Here is a 16445-nt window from a genome sequence, read left to right on the forward strand (position 1 = left end):
CCTGAAGCTACTGAAGAAACGTCTGTAACAAAAGATAAAAACCTTTTGGGCACTATAGGAAACGCTAAGGGAAAAGTCGTGAGAATGTATTGCCAGAGAACCGTAAAGATTTGTTCTAACTATTGGCTAATCTATTTATACTTTTTTGAGATATTTCGGTCTGATCCAAAGTAGTTGAGTGACCAACAGATTACCATATATTACCATAGAGCCTCCCCTTATGTCATTCTAAAAATGTTCTATGTGCACTGGCCCACTGAAGTCCAAAGACAGCCTAATAGAAGGCTAAAGAAGTTTCTTCTATTCAGTGAAGGGTGTGTTTCTTTTTTCTCTTTTATTTCAGACACCACAGCCAAAAAGGCCGTAGGAGGGATTAAAGTTGTCAAGAAGGAGGTGATGTCTGTCCTGAAGAGGGAACATCTTAATGTAACAAAAACAGGTGAGACAAAGCCCTGTTTAAAATAGCAGCGTCTGTTCATCCTTGTGGTTAGTATTCGATCAAAACACCAGCTTGTCTGAACAGGTTAAAAAGCCAACACCCACACAAGTCAATAATCAATGAGGACTTAAAAAAAACAATATTTATATTGATCATTTTATCTTTTTTAAAAGGCACTGCTGTTTTACTTAATGCATCCATTTTGAGCTTAATGATATGATACCAGTAAGCCTTCACCAGTGGTACAAGGCTGTAAAACAAATGAAATAGAAACTAAAATTGTGATGCTGTTATGCCCTCTATCATGCATTACAGTTGATGAACCCAAGAGGGCAGTAAAGGTGCTGAAAGCTGTGAGAAAGCAGATATCTCCTGTCCTGAAAAAGGCACATCTTAATGTCACAAAAACAGGTAAATAGCATTGTATTAAATCAACAATCAAAAGGAATCAACCATTGTTAAACAAACTGAAGTGTTGTCTTTGTCTTAAACTCAGTCTACTGGAGTTACACTTTGTATAGAGTTACTATGGTAACACATTTAATGTGAAGCTATGATGAGCTAATGAGTTATATTTCTGAATGATCTCCAACAGTAGAGGTTTCTGAAGGTCCTAAGCTGAAAGCCAAAGCAGAACCAGAAAAGAAGGGTATGGACATTTTACTTGATATAAATAATCTGATGCTGTTATTTCAAAATGTATCAGTCTTAAATCAACCAACTCAAGCAATAAGTGTAAACAAATAAAAAATATCCATTAGATATTTTGGATCTTTTTTTTTGGTTTCTAAAACTGACTTTTTAATCTGGAAAACGTTTTAGAGAAAAGGATTCACTTGAGTTAGTATATAATTTACACTGATCTTGATATAAATGTCGTATAAATGACTCTTGGATTTTTTTTTTTTTTTACCAGTGGCAGCTCCAAAACAGCCGAAGGAACTGAAAGAAAAAACCAAACCACCTGTAAAGACAGGTAATGACTCTCTTACTGTTACTGTGTTTAATGTGAACATAAAAAGTTAATCATATAAACACAAAGCTGTTTTTTCACTTTGTGACCTTTTTTTTTTTTTTTTTTTTTCACAGAACTTCCAAAAGAAAAAGCTAAAGCAGCACCTGCTAAGAAAGGTAACAGTGGAGTGTTAAAACGGTAACATGCAGTCTTTTGTTTTCAATTGTGCATTTTTTTTGTTGTTGTAGTTTTAAGTTCACAGATTGTGTCAGTTTATTTGTATAGCGCCAATTCATAACAAATGTTATCTCGAGACACTTTACAAAGAGCAGGTAAAAACCTTACTCACTGTTTTAATATCAACAAAGACCCAACAGGAGCACTAAGCAACACTTAGCAAAGTTACAGTGGCAAGGAAAAACGTCCTTTAAGAGGCAAGAATCTTGGGCAAAGCCAGACTCCAGAGGTCATCTGCGTTTTCAACACCAAAGAAGAAAAAGAGACGTATTATTATTTGTGTTTAAATCAAACGCTGTGCTTTTGTCACCCAGAAGCTGCTGCTCCTAAAGAAAAGGTCAAACCAGTTGTCTTGAAAAAAGGTAAAAAAAAATGTGTATTTAAAACACATCAGTTACTAAAACAAACAATAACTATATGATGAACAGTCAACATGCTGATGTGTATTTTATTTCCATGTTTGTGCTAACAGGACAAGAGGACGCTCCCAGAAATGTCTCTGTGGTGAAACCCAGAGTCAAAATAGTGCCTATGAAAATGGGTATTTTCTTTGGTTCATATTTGTCAGCTCATCTTAAGTTTTTACATCGCTGAACTTTCAATCACGCACCTATTTTTCTGTGTGTTCTCAGAAGTCAAGCCTCTGAAAGAGAAAGTCAAAGCGGTTTCTAAAAAGACCGGTAACCCCACATTTTAGACTTTTTTAAATGAACATTAAAAGTTTGCTTTCTGATACTTACTGTTTGTGTGTGTCCCGTCCCGTCCCCCCCCCCCCCAGCAGCTGAGGTTTCAAAACAGAAGCCCAAACCAGTTGTAACAAAGAAAGGTGGGACATATGTTTGTCTAAAGTTGTATCAGTCTAATGACATGTTTTTTTCTAGACTAACAAACCATTTAACTGTATCCGCACAGAATCTGCTCCTCTCAAGACTAAAGCAGCTACAGTAGTCAAAGGTACGAGGAAGGAAGTCAACATTTATTTTCAATTCGTTATAACGAAGCAGTGCATTGATTTTACTTTTTTTTTTTTTTTTTTTGCAGAGGCAGAAGTTTCACACAGGAACGTCTCCCTGACAAAGGAGAGGATCAAGGTCGTGCCGCTGAAGAAAGGTAAGTCTGTTTACCCAGTTACTAAAATATTCTTCAAGCTTACCTCATCGCTTTGATTTAACGCTCAGCATCCCTTACTGTGTTTAAAAAAAAACCACAATAAATCACGACTTTCCACTAAACGCTGTAAGGTTTTCTTTCCAGCCATCCCAAACCGTTTCTCTCTTATATTGTTGTCTTTGGTAGCGCCTGTAACTCCAAAAGAAAAAGTCAAACCAGCAGCAACAAAGAAAGGTAATTACAGCCATTACACCGTTTTCACCAATCAAATGCCATCACTTATATGTAAATTACTTATTTCATTTTGATGTTTTTATTTTGAATGCTTGAATCAAGTGTCATAAAAAAGATGTGCAGGAAAACTTAAAGCCAAAAAACATTGATCTTAATGATCCAGGTCCAGGCACTGAGGTTGCTTTGAAAACTAAAAAAGGCCTTTCTGTTATATGCCAACCGTGTCAGGTTGCCTGTATAACAATTAATAACTGAACGTGTTCCCATATTGTAAGACAATAATAGCGTGGTTTACAGCGGCATGACTCGCAGTAAACAAGATAACACAGTCCCAACATTCAATTCATCGACTCTACTACAGAGGTCACTGTAGGCCAAAATACACAACACTTTCAGTCTTAGAGCTAGAAACATTTGAAATACACCAATGTGTTTTTGGCTTGTGCCTGCATGTCACTACACCCTGAAGACGTGTCAGCAACTTTGGCCCTTAGAGAAACTCAGTGATGAAACAAAGGGCTTGAAATAACTGGCTTGACTGATATTTCGGTCGTTTTCATTTTCCCGGGTAGCTGAAGTTCCCAAGGAGAAGAAGGCCGAGCCAGTGACACCCACAAAGGGTTTGTTTTTCCACTTGTTTCAAAATGAATTGTTTTTATTCCCCTCCCCCATCAGATTGTACTTTTCTTGCAGTGTTATTTTTCCTCGTATGTATTCTGTACATTAGAATATAAAGCCATGTATTTTTCTAGCGCCTGTCGTCAAAGCGAAACCTAGAGCTGTCGAAAAGAAGAAAGGTATGCAGCAGTGTTTCTGTTGTGGTTGAGTAGCTACAAACATGTCTGCTGATGAAATTCTTATCCACGCTGACACATAGTGATGACTCAGCTCAAAAAGAGAAAGTTTATTCCATTTTAGATTAGATGCTATAAATACATTTTAATGAACGATAAAAACCGACTTAACAACTAGAAGGTTTAGAATATTTAGAAGATGCATGTTTTTCATCAAGGTCACATGTTTGTTGTAGCTGCATTGTCCTTAAATAAACTGCATTAGTTGTAAATGAGATATGCTTCAGTAACATGGACACCAGCTGCTGGGTTTGATCAGATTGTCTGACTTATTTTTTTTACTTTTGTAGCTGAGGCTCCCAAAGAGAAGAAGGCCAAGCCAGTGACTCTGACAAAAGGTGAGTTTTTTGGTTTTCAGATATTTCACAATGTGCTCTCGTCAACGTTTTGAATTTGGACTGCAGTACTCATTTCAAACACTAGGTGTCAGAGTTACATATTGTTCCTCAATCTGAAGGAATGTGTCACGTAAATACGGATTATTTTAATTTCAATTTGGTCATTTTTGTATTTTAACTGCATTTGGACATTTACATGTTTTTCTATAAAATGCTAGATTTGTTTTCTTTGGTATTTTACAAAGATGTCGTGCTTGTGATAGCTGCGTTCGGAAGTGTAAAATCTTTTCTGCACAAGAAGCGTCTGAAAAAAGAGCTATTTTGACATTTTAGATAATATTCTGAAAGTAAAGACTAAAACCTTGAAAAAATGCTAATTTGATGTGGTGTCATTAAACTAGAATATAGTGTATGTGCAGGTTCTACTATGAAGGTTAAAAATACACTAAAGAGCAGTAAACAACTTTAATGTCACGTATGAGTGTTTACTGATTCTCCCACTCGTTTGTTGTCTTCTTACAGAGGCAGAAGTTTCACACAAGAACGTCTCGCTGACAAAGGAGAAGGTCAAGGCTGTGTCGCTGAAGAGAGGTGCGTCTGTTTTATCTCAGCTCTTTATTTTTATCATCTCGACCACTACAGTGGGCTTTTTTTTAGATTGTTAACTACTTAACTTTCATTCAGAGTCATAGATGTGAGTTTGAAACCATCCTGAAAATGGTACACTGCATTTTATTTTCTTCAACAGCATCTTTTCACACACTGAAAACATTTCACTATCATGTTTTTTTTTTGTTTTTTTTTCATAGAAGCTGTAACTCCGAAAGAGAAAGTCAAACCAGCAGCAACTAAAAAAGGTAGATACTCTCATTCCACCAGTTCATCATTAAATCAACCCTCATCATTTTAATGTTATAATTTAATTCCAATGTGGTCGGCTGTGGTTCAGTTGGGAGAGTCGGTCGTCTCTCAATCGAAAGGTCAGGGGTTCGATCCTGAGCTCCTGCAGCAACATGTCCGATGTGTCCTTAAGGGCATGACACTTAACCACAAGTTGCTCCCTCTGCTTCTTCAGTGGTGCATGAATGGGATGAGTTACTTCTGATGGTCACTTTACACAGCAGCCTCGGCCATCAGTGTGTGAATGTGTCGGTGTGACCTGCGGTGTAAAAAGCACTTTGAGTGGTCAAAAGACTAGAAAAAGCACTCTACAAGCTCAAGTCCATTTACCATTTCAAAAAGTATAGTGTGTGGTTTCTTGACTTCATAAATACACTCAGTTATAATAAGATGGAGAGAAAGTCGACTGACTGTTGTTTTCATTCGTTCAGTGGTCGAGAGTCTCAGGGAGAAGAAAGCTGAGCCGGTGACTCCCACAAAAGGTTCGATTATCTGTTGGTGTTTTTGCTGATTTTGTTTATGTAGACTGTACTATACTTTATTTAAACATTATATATGTTATAGATTTTAGTCTTTCAATGCTAGTTCATTTAAGATTTCTCTCTTCATTATCTGCAGTAGAATTAATAGGAGCGTGTATTTTTCTAGCGCCTGTTATCAAAGCGAAACCTAAAGCTGCTGAAAAGAAGAAAGGTATGCAGCAGACGTGTGTTTCTGTTGTGATTGAGTAGCGCTATAGATGTGGCTGCTAATCCACTCTACATGCTTTATAATGAAATGTGATGAAACGTAACAAGTCATGTAGGAATAGGATAATGCGCTTCAAGTGTTTCATGGCGTCTCTGTGACATGTTGTCTTGTTTCGTTGATGTAGAAGCTGTGCTGAAGGAAAAGGCAAAACCCTCCAAGAAAGGTGCAGATGGGTTCACTTTCTGTATCTAATCTTCTTTAGACTACAGCGTTAGAGCGGATAAAATAAGATTATAAAGTGATTCATCGGCTGGCCGATAATATGTGATCGGCTCATTTTCGTCGCAGATATGCGCTGATACAACTAGATTTACTAACCAGTCAAACAGCATTTCATTTGAGTTTCATTGTATTACACTAGCAGTTGTCTTTCTGGCTGTCACCAGCAGAGGGCGCTGTATGGATTACAACAGGTATCTTCACTCTCCAGAGTGTCCAGCCTTGATCCACGTACATGCACAGTTACTTTCATGTTTGTGACCATCTTGTCTACATTGTACCGTTAATCTTTTACACAAGTGTTGGATGATTCCATTTGAGGGATAATCACGATAAATGTGTATATATCCAATACCTCTACAGATCGAACACAGATCTAAGAAAGATATCGGTCAATATATCGGTCAATATCGGTATCGGCTTCAAACATCTCATATCGGTCGAGCCCTAGTTTTAAAATCCAAGCAACAGCACAGACTGAAGCATCTTTAGACATGAGATATATCAAACAGACAAAAACATTTCACTACTTACATTTTCGTCTTTCTTTTTAGAAGCTGAGGCCAAACCCGCTCTCTCTAAGAAAGGTAAAACAGAAGTAACTCACCTTAATGTCGGGGGATTCATTAAAGAGGTTTCTGTTAATAAACTGAAACTGTCCTGTGTTACACTCAGCAGCCGAGGTGAAGGAGAGGCCGAAAGCAGCTCACGAGAAGAAAGGTGAATGTTAAACACACATGGAGAAGAAACAAAACTTCATGTTGTTTTTTTTGAGTCAATTAAGTTTTTGAAGTTTAGTTTTTCCGTTTGAAACTGTTTTTTTATTTGAATTAGCTCCGTCTAAAACAGAGGCTGAAACTAAGACGGTCGAGTCGCTCCTAAAGAAGAAAGGTAGCTCCCTGCTGCAAAAAAGAATCAGATTATTTGTAATCAGATTATTTTTTAAATATTGTAATCAGATTACACTCTAAAAACGTAATCACATAATCTGTAAACGGATTAAGTTTTTTTTTTTATCTGGTTACTTAAATAATGTAATCAGATTTATTTTAAGATTGTAATCAGTTTACACTAAAAATCTAATAAAATTACTTTGAACAGTCATAATATCACCGTGGTAACAGGATTACCTAAGAAATGGAAAACTGAACACTTGTAATCAAATTACTTTTCAAATAATAATCAGATTATTTGTATTCAGATTACTTTTCAGTCATAATCTGATCACTTGTTTTCAAACAGCTGCGTTAATTATAGTTACATTTATCAGTTTAATAGATTTCATTATTTAATTATGATCAGCTTTCTTGTGTTTAGACTTCTATTGGAACTGTAATCAGATTGCATCACTTTTTTAAAATTGTATTCAGAGGACATGTTGTTAATTTGTGATTCATCTAGAGTCTCATTGAAAGTAATTTAATCAAATTCAATGTTGTAAAAAATGTCTGTGAAGGTTTTCATTTTTTTCAGAGGAAAGAGTTCTTAAAGAGATTCAGGAACCTGCGATAAAAGGTACTTCTGAATGTTGAGAAACTACGCTCTGAATATTCTGACATCATCTGCGGAGCTTTGATTTAATTTTCTCAATGTTGCTTCATTTGTTGCAGAAAAAACTGTGGAAAAGAAAGTTGCCAAGGAGGAGAAAGTGAAAGGTACCGTGTGTGGAGCTGTAGTTTTAAAGCAATCTTAAATTGAGTTGTTTGATGGTTAACATCTTTTTTTTTCTTCTTCATAGCTGAGCCTTCTGTGTCAGACAGCCTTCCCATGGACGGTAAGTCTCAAGACATCACCCACACTGGCACACTGCCCTCTCAGCCTTCTCTCAATCAGGGGTGTGTCCAGACTTTTTTAACTGGGGTGGCCCAACTGGGGCACTGATTTATACAGGGGTGGCCTGAAGTGTGATGTTTGGCACAAATAAGTATCAATGATTTACCCTATCTTACCTCACCAATAAAAATTACTTTATAACACAAGATACTGGCAACATTAGTTAGTTCATTGCAAGTAAGTTTTTATTTACAATTTAAAGTACAACCAAAAGAAAATATGCCACATTGATATTTAAAGAAAAACTGCTAGAAGCCTTCTGCAAAAAAATACTTAATAGTTGGTTTTAACATAAGACAGACAAATAGCCAATCACAGTTTAGGATTTTTGGGGTGAACCTGGGTTGACCAATCAGATTTCTCAGGGGGCCCATGCCACCCCTCTGGACACGCCCCTGCTCTCTATGGTGTGAAGAGCCACATTGTACTGAGCTGTCCTGTACTAAACTGTTACTGTCCTGTACTAAACTGTTACTGTCCTAAACTTTACTGTCCTGTACTAAACTGTTACTGTCCCGTACTAAACTGTTACTGTACTAAACTGTTACTGTCCCATACTAAACTTTACTGTCCCATACTAAACTGTTACTGTCCTGTACTAAACTGTTACTGTCCCGTACTAAGCTGTTACTGTCGCGTACTAAACTGTTACTGTCTCGTACTAAGCTGTTACTGTCGCGTACTAAACTGTTACTATCCCGTACTAAACTGTTACTGTCCCGTACTAAACTTTACTGTCCTGTACTAAACTTTACTGTCCTGTACTAAACTGTTACTGTCCCATACTAAACTTTACTGTCCCGTACTAAACTGTTACTGTCCCGTACTAAACTTTACTGTCCTGTACTAAACTGTTACTGTCCCGTACTAAACTTTACTGTCCTGTACTAAACTTTACTGTCCCGTACTAAACTGTTACTGTCCCGTACTAAACTGTTACTGTCCTGTACTAAACTTTACTGTCCCGTACTAAACTTTACTGTCCTGTACTAAACTTTACTGTCCCGTACTAAACTGTTACTGTCCCGTACTAAACTTTACTGTCCCGTACTAAACTTTACTGTCCTGTACTAAACTGTAACTGTCCCGTACTAAACTGTTACTGTCCTGTACTAAACTTTACTGTCCCGTACTAAACTGTTACTGTCCTGTACTAAACTTTACTGTCCCGTACTAAACTGTTACTGTCCCGTACTAAACTTTACTGTCCTGTACTAAACTGTTACTGTCCCGTACTAAACTTTACTGTCCCGTACTAAACTGTTACTGTCCTGTACTAAACTGTAACTGTCCCGTACTAAACTGTTACTGTCCTGTACTAAACTGTTACTGTCCCGTACTAAACTGTTACTGTCCCGTACTAAACTGTTACTGTCCCGTACTAAACTTTACTGTCCCGTACTAAACTGTTACTGTCCTGTACTAAATTTTACTGTCCCGTACTAAACTGTTACTGTCCCGTACTAAACTGTTACTGTCCCGTACTAAACTTTACTGTCCTGTACTAAACTTTACTGTCCCGTACTAAACTGTTACTGTCCTGTACTAAACTGTTACTGTCCCGTACTAAACTGTTACTGTCCTGTACTAAACTGTTACTGTCCCGTACTAAACTGTTACTGTCCCGTACTAAACTGTTACTGTCCTGTACTAAACTTTACTGTCCCGTACTAAACTGTTACTGTCCCGTACTAAACTGTTACTGTCCCGTACTAAACTTTACTGTCCCGTACTAAACTTTACTGTCCTGTACTAAACTTTACTGTCCCGTACTAAACTGTTACTGTCCCGTACTAAACTGTTACTGTCCTGTACTAAACTTTACTGTCCTGTACTAAACTGTTACTGTCCCGTACTAAACTGTTACTGTCCTGTACTAAACTTTACTGTCCCGTACTAAACTGTTACTGTCCTGTACTAAACTGTTACTGTCCCGTACTAAACTTTACTGTCCCGTACTAAACTGTTACTGTCCCGTACTAAACTGTTACTGTCCCGTACTAAACTTTACTGTCCCGTACTAAACTGTTACTGTCCCGTACTAAACTGTTACTGTCCCGTACTAAACTTTACTGTCCTGTACTAAACTGTTACTGTCCTGTACTAAACTGTTACTGTCCCGTACTAAACTTTACTGTCCCGTACTAAACTGTTACTGTCCCGTACTAAACTGTTACTGTCCTGTACTAAACTTTACTGTCCCGTACTAAACTGTTACTGTCCTGTACTAAACTTTACTGTCCCGTACTAAACTGTTACTGTCCCGTACTAAACTGTTACTGTCCCGTACTAAACTTTACTGTCCTGTACTAAACTTTACTGTCCCGTACTAAACTTTACTGTCCTGTACTAAACTTTACTGTCCTGTACTAAACTTTACTGTCCTGTACTAAACTTTACTGTCCTGTACTAAACTTTACTGTCCCGTACTAAACTTTACTGTCCCGTACTAAACTGTTACTGTCCTACTCCCTCCGCAGACGAGATGCCCTACTTCCAGTGTTTCTTTGTGGATGAGGACGAGGCCCAGTTTCCGTTCTACGCCTTTTCACCTCTGCACATTTGAAGCTTCAGCCTGAATCACGTCTGAGGTTTACGATTGATAACGTGGTGTGTCGCCCTGCACTGTATAAATGCGGCCTGCTGTTCACTGTTGGTCGTCAGCAGAATACCTCTGACAGCAGCGGAGGAGGACGGGTTACTTTCATGTGACGGACCGATTTTTTAAATTTATTTCCAGATTTGGTTGAGCTCTCGTAACCAAACACGCAGCCAGTGTCATTCCTTTCTGTCTTTTTCTTTAATACCTTTTTTTTCCACTTCATTTGAGACGTTGAGATTATTTTAAAAGGAACCATTTATTATTTTAACTTGTTTTGGATCATTCATTTAGCTCCTGACAGCAAACAATGCATAACTGAATAAAATGGTGCATTTTTATAGAAGTGTAGAGTAAGTTCAACTGTGCTGTAAACGGGGTACAAAAAAAAGGCCACAGGTGACGTATGAGAGGGGTAATGGGTTAAATGCCTCTAAGAACACATTTACTTGAAGAGTGTACATTTTTACGCTCAGTCTGTTTAATTTTAGCTTTTTTTTTTTCCTCATCGCATTGTGGAAGGCAAAGTTCATAACGCTACATTTGTCCTGCTTTTCAAGCCATTGGATTAATATTCAGGCTTTTTGTGTAAATTCCATTATTCATGATATTTTTCATTTAATCCTTTCATTTCTTCCCTAATGGGAATAAACAAAGGAAGTGTTTTTTTGTTTGTTTGTGTCCACTTGTTATGTGTCAAAAGGAATGACCATGCACTGTATATGAGAGCTCCCAATCCTGCCGATGTAACACTACCTATGAAGTCTTATTAAACTACACCATGACGCCCATTTGATGCTACTTGTTTTAGTCGACAGGATGACCAGTATGAGTTCTTTCTTGCACAAAGACTATTTTCAAGCTGGGACATCAAATGTAGGGTACATGAGATGAGTTTTTATTGTCAGTCACAGGATGACTGTTGTGACTAACACCGACCAAACACTGTCACTAACTCTGGTCAGTGGCTGTTAGCTTGAGTGCACAACGTAGTCCGCCCGCGTATACGAGCAACTAGTTGTTGTGATTTTTTAACACATCACAGAGCGTGTGTCTCATACAGGAGCTTCCCTTTAATGGTGCTTCTATGAAAGATGACAGGAGATCTTTTACAGTTTAGTAGAATCCTGTGCATGGGGTGTGTGATATGGGTTTCATGATGATTTTAAAGACTGAAACTGGACAAAGATAAAGATAAAATTTGAAATCTCTGAAGAATGATGTCAAGAGAGCTGCGAGACTCGGCTCCTCTTACACCTTTATGTTACAAGCTGAATGTTTTTTTACGTCGACGTTACTTTAAACCTCAAACGGTACATTAACTCTGTGATGATGTCTGCACATCATGTGATTACAATTCAAAATGCTGCAAAGGGCATCACATGTTGGAGCAGAAGATCTCAGGTGTAAAGTCAGATGTTTTCATACAGTTCTTCATACGACGACACTCCAGATTCTGCACAGTTATTTTAGCTTGTGTCACTTATACCAGGGCATACTGGAAAAGTAAACCCACTTGTGTTTTTATTACAATCATAGAAACGCTCTATTAGACCATGATTGGTGCGTAAGACATCTGCAGAGCACAGTGAGCCCTGGCTCTTGAGTTTCAGGTTGATGCTGCACTGTCACGTTGTCTGTTAGTTCCCGAAATGTACGAGGAACTGAGCACGATTTTATTTTAAATATTCATATTGAGTTAATTTGTTTTAGTTTATGCATTGAAGTCATGGAGATTTGTTACATTGTGACAAAAGATACAACATGTATTTTATTTATTTTCACTGAGTTGTATCTACAGCCTCAAACCTACCAGGTAAACATGTGCAATCCCTTTATTTATTTTTTAAATCTCTCATTGATCTAAGCACTGTACGATTGTCTGATAGTCCTCGATTGAAATGTGCATGATGTGTGTGCTTTTGTTTTATGCTTTCAGATGATTTTGTGACATTATTTCCCGATTTGGATAAAAGGCAGCAACAAAGACGTGAAATGACTGATCAGCGTATTTGAACCAATAACTGATGTTTGTCAGGCAGCGGTGTTTCTAACGTGATACCTGACAAACTTTATTGAAAGTATTCCCACATGATCTCATTGTAAATAGGCAAATCATTAGAAAATAGAGTTTCTCCCTGAAATCAGACGATGTATCAATTTGTCCATTACATCTGCCTCCTGCCTGTGAATAGTAGCAATTTGACATTAAAACATAGAAGAGCACGAGTGTCTTTGAGTCTCGCCTTTCTCCAAAAGTTCCAATAAGAGCGTTCAAACAAACAGAAGTCTATCTGTTACCCAGTGGGTTTCATTTCGTTCTCCTTTTTGGCACCAAAATGGGAGCCAAGAGCAATTGTCTAGAACAAAACATAAATTGCAGAAGGACATTATCTGTACTATAACTCCTGTATTTGGGTTACTCGTATTTTCATGTGACTTCCAGGGGCTTTAAAAAAGGATTTAAGAAATCCTACAGGACCGCCCCCCCCCCCCCCCCCCCCCCCCCCCCCCCCCGCGCCCCCTCATCAAAGCAATTGATGTACTAGCCACAAAATAATCTCCTTCAAAATGAAAAACAAATGTATTTTAATCCTGCATATTTTAGACTTGAGTCATTCATATACATATGGATTTTTATTTTCTATGGGTTTTATTTCTAACATTTTGATTCAAATATCTGTAAACAGCTCGGTTTGTTGTGCGGGAGTCTTTTTAATCCCACTCATCTGATTTGTTTTTTCATATTTTTTAAGTCTTTTGTCTTAAAATAAGTCACATTTTTTTGATAAGAAGTGTAAAGAAATATCAAATTATTATTTTTTTATACTTTGTTTTTATTTTTTTCAAAGAGTTGCTTCACTCATATGGTCGTTTCATTTCAACAAACATGTTTTCAACATGTTTTTGAATGAATCAAAAAAAATAAACTACCCCCAAGAAAAGAAGCAGCAACTTAAGAAATATCAAATTAGATCCCCTAAATCTAAAATGTGTGAATCTTCTCTTCATGTTCCCCAGATTTCCAAAGTACAAGTCCTTTCTCAGTATGATTTATGTGTTTTTAATGAGGAAGACAAACGGAGAAGAATGTGCAGAGGATGATCAGGTCTGTGTTCTGTATTTCCCTTTGTGAGGCCAGAGAGGCCAGAGAGCGGTTACCACAGGTCAGTCCACACCGCTAACACAGATTCCACACAAACACACAAAGAGGAGACTCACTCCACTCGCCTTTAGGGGGGGGGGGGGAGACGCTACACTCAACTATTATCCCCTGCTGAGTCTCCAACATGGCATGCGATAGCTCCCTTTTCAGTGGGCCTGTGCTGCTGTGAATATCGTGACATGGACTGGCCTGGACTTGTCCATTAACTGTTTTCACCCAAATATTTATGCAAATTAATCCGGCTCACAGTAGAGGTATTATTTTGGCAGACTGCGATTTGAGCATACACATAGATTTTAATTGAAATTAATTCAGCGGGCAACAAGCAAATGAGTTCCACTCCAGTTACCACGGTGCCTTTGTGTCGCACGCTATTCAGAGGTGAGCAGAAACTTGGCAGAGTGTTTCCTGGGATGAGAAGAATGGCCATTTGTAGTGGCAAGCATTCAGCAGGGCTGGACGCAGCTCGCAGGGCAAGGGAGGATTTAGCTTGGCTTCTTAAAACTGTGGGAAAGATGGAGGATGCATGAGGGGACTTTAAAATTAACACTTTTATCTCAAAGACACAGAGACAAACAGTGCAGCACTGGAGCTTGTGACCTTGACCGACCAAGTGAGAGTTATTGGATTGATATAAACTGTCACATCCTGCTCAGTCTCTCCTTATCGCCTTGTCGGTCATCTGTCATGCGAGCGGCGGCATTCAATCACGGTTGGTCCACACACCATCGAATGATTCCTCTACGTAATGACACCACAACTAAAACCGGATTATCCCGAGGCCAGTGACATCATTCCTCCCCCAACCCCCTCCTGCTCCTAGCCGTCTCTGACCATCTGGAGGTTACTACAGGACGTTCACTCCCACAAGTTCAGTGGTCACACTGGCTGCTGCTGCTGCTGCTGCCGCTGCACGGCCCAGCTCTGGCCTGCACAGTCACCCTGCAGCTGTCACCTGGAACCGACCCGTTACAGGGAGAGCACTGTTCCCACAATTCAGGGTGACATGTTTGAAAGAGAAATGTAGGGCTGCATTAGAAGTAACACCCTAATGGGGGAGAGAGAGAGCCAGAGTGGTGCTGATGGAGCTCTTGGGACTGAAAACTGAAAAGTCTGAGATGGAGCAAAGTTATGTCAAGTAGTTTATTTTTTTTCCCTTTACATGTTTGATACAGAGAATGAAACCGTTTTGGCTCTTCACATTCTGAATTTCTTACAAAAGGTCTTACAAAAGATATCCCAAAGTATTCATCACATGTTACAACAACAAATCCAGTGCAAATCATTGCAAATTTTTTTTTTTTTTTTTTGTTACAAAAGAAAGGAGAACAAGTTGTTGATTATTCATTGTGCAGTATGATTTGCTCAGTCTTGGTTTAGTTAGGCTTTTTCATATGTGCGGACCGCCTCGACTCCCTCATAAGTCAAAGTCTGTGAAGAAGAGAGAAAGAAAAAGACAGCCTATGTTACATGATGGAAGTTAACATTTTCATGCAATACCTAGAAACCCTGCTGTCTGTATGAAGAGCCAGTTTTCTGCCGCCCATTTGACTCGGATGAATTTAATTTACCCAATGCACATCTGAGGCAAGATGAACCATGCATACCATAAGTGCTTTAAAAATGTTCTTTCTGCACCAAATGCTAAATATAACCACAATGACAGGTCCAAAAGAAAATGTCTCTTAACTTGTCTCTGCATAGAGTTGTGTTTGTAAAGTCAACTTACCATCACCATCTTCCCGTCCTTGATCTCTCTGACAAATTTTGTCTCCTTGCCATCCCACTTCTGCACATGCACAAGTTTATCTCCGTCCATGGTGAAAGTAGACTGCAGGCACAGGCACAAAATGTATTAAAATAAATCTCTGGACAGTCAATCTACAGCCGTGACTTGTATCAAGTGAACTCACTTTGACATGTCGGTCATCAGGCGTGGTCTCATCAAACTCCTCTCCCAGTTTGGAGGAGATCTCAGTGTTCTTGAAGGTGCTCTGGGTTTTCACCACCACTTTGTCCCCATCCTGGCTGATCACTACTGTTGGTTTGGTGACATTGCCCACCTGCCTTGTAGCAAAACCAACACCTGTACAGAAAAAATATATATTATTATTATAAAACTGTTATTTTAGTAATGCATTTTGCTGATACAAATAATATATATTTTTTAAATCTTCTTTCCTGTACAAGATAGGAAATATTTAAGCCAAATAAAATAAACTAATATCCCAGAGACAAAGAAAACAACAACGTCAACACTATTTACAATTTAAAAAAAATATATATATATCTTACCAATTGCCTTCATATATTCATCAAAGTTCTGGCTGTCGACCAGTTTCCATGTAGCGCAGAAAGCATCAACCATTGTTGCAGTTCTTTAGCAGCCTCTTTCCTCCCTGCAGTGAATCTTAAAGCGACTCTGAGGATGGTCTGCATGCCAAATTATACTGTACCGGAGGGCGGAGACTCGCGCTGCAGCGTCAAAGCTGATTGGTTGTTCGAAACGCTTCGTGGGCGTTGATTGGTCAAAGCACAATGTCCCGTTAACCGCTTGATCGTGATCGAGGGACGTTGATAGTGTTGTCTCCGTGAGTCCGTGATTAAGACGCAAATGTAGAAAAGTGTAGTAATTTGAAAATTAAAATACACACGTCAAACCCTTTTCTTATATTTCATTCACATATCTGTGTTAAAATTGGATAAAGTTTGTTTTTGTGAGACATGCTAGTCAAATTAATGATTTATTAATTTTGTTTAAGGATAGCATGATTTTGTACACGTTTAAATATTTCTGGTTTAAATTTAAAA

General features: G+C 38.4%; 2 protein-coding genes across 2 annotated transcripts in view; one reads left to right on the plus strand and one right to left on the minus strand.

The window, feature by feature from the left end:
- Positions 1-14926, plus strand: part of si:ch211-266g18.10 (trichohyalin) — a 31734-nt gene extending 16808 nt beyond the window's left edge. The window contains exons 18-43 of the mRNA XM_061063461.1: positions 344-439; positions 755-850; positions 1035-1088; positions 1356-1415; positions 1529-1570; positions 1946-1993; positions 2104-2172; positions 2264-2311; positions 2410-2457; positions 2544-2585; positions 2673-2741; positions 2928-2975; positions 3548-3595; positions 3728-3772; positions 4120-4167; positions 4690-4758; positions 4977-5024; positions 5499-5549; positions 5716-5760; positions 5942-5980; positions 6591-6623; positions 6712-6756; positions 7510-7551; positions 7647-7691; positions 7775-7810; positions 10350-14926. Of these exons, the coding sequence (XP_060919444.1) occupies positions 344-439; positions 755-850; positions 1035-1088; positions 1356-1415; positions 1529-1570; positions 1946-1993; positions 2104-2172; positions 2264-2311; positions 2410-2457; positions 2544-2585; positions 2673-2741; positions 2928-2975; positions 3548-3595; positions 3728-3772; positions 4120-4167; positions 4690-4758; positions 4977-5024; positions 5499-5549; positions 5716-5760; positions 5942-5980; positions 6591-6623; positions 6712-6756; positions 7510-7551; positions 7647-7691; positions 7775-7810; positions 10350-10435 (1400 nt within the window). The 3' untranslated portion in view covers positions 10436-14926. The remainder of the gene's footprint in view (positions 1-343; positions 440-754; positions 851-1034; positions 1089-1355; positions 1416-1528; positions 1571-1945; positions 1994-2103; positions 2173-2263; positions 2312-2409; positions 2458-2543; positions 2586-2672; positions 2742-2927; positions 2976-3547; positions 3596-3727; positions 3773-4119; positions 4168-4689; positions 4759-4976; positions 5025-5498; positions 5550-5715; positions 5761-5941; positions 5981-6590; positions 6624-6711; positions 6757-7509; positions 7552-7646; positions 7692-7774; positions 7811-10349) is intronic.
- Positions 14764-16084, minus strand: fabp7a (fatty acid binding protein 7, brain, a). The gene is made up of 4 exons (XM_061063454.1): positions 15930-16084; positions 15548-15720; positions 15364-15465; positions 14764-15065 (listed from the first exon to the last, which is right to left on the minus strand). Exons 1-4 carry the CDS (start codon positions 16000-16002, stop codon positions 15015-15017), a joined length of 399 nt encoding a protein of 132 aa, XP_060919437.1. The 5' UTR covers positions 16003-16084; the 3' UTR covers positions 14764-15014.
- Positions 16085-16445: the final 361 nt, after the last annotated feature.

Source organism: Labrus mixtus, chromosome 18 (genome assembly GCF_963584025.1).
Source record: "Labrus mixtus chromosome 18, fLabMix1.1, whole genome shotgun sequence".
NCBI classification, from domain to species: Eukaryota; Metazoa; Chordata; class Actinopteri; order Labriformes; family Labridae; genus Labrus; species Labrus mixtus.

Bases quoted from the DNA above. Each gene is read 5' to 3' on its own strand.
- fabp7a (XM_061063454.1), bottom strand. From the start codon at position 16,002: ATGGTTGATGCTTTCTGCGCTACATGGAAACTGGTCGACAGCCAGAAC. The intron at 15,466-15,547 runs GTGAGTTCACTT...CTGTGCCTGCAG, and splicing joins CTGATGACCGACATGTCAAA to TCTACTTTCACCATGGACGG. The intron at 15,066-15,363 runs GTAAGTTGACTT...TCTTCTTCACAG, and splicing joins AGGACGGGAAGATGGTGATG to ACTTTGACTTATGAGGGAGT.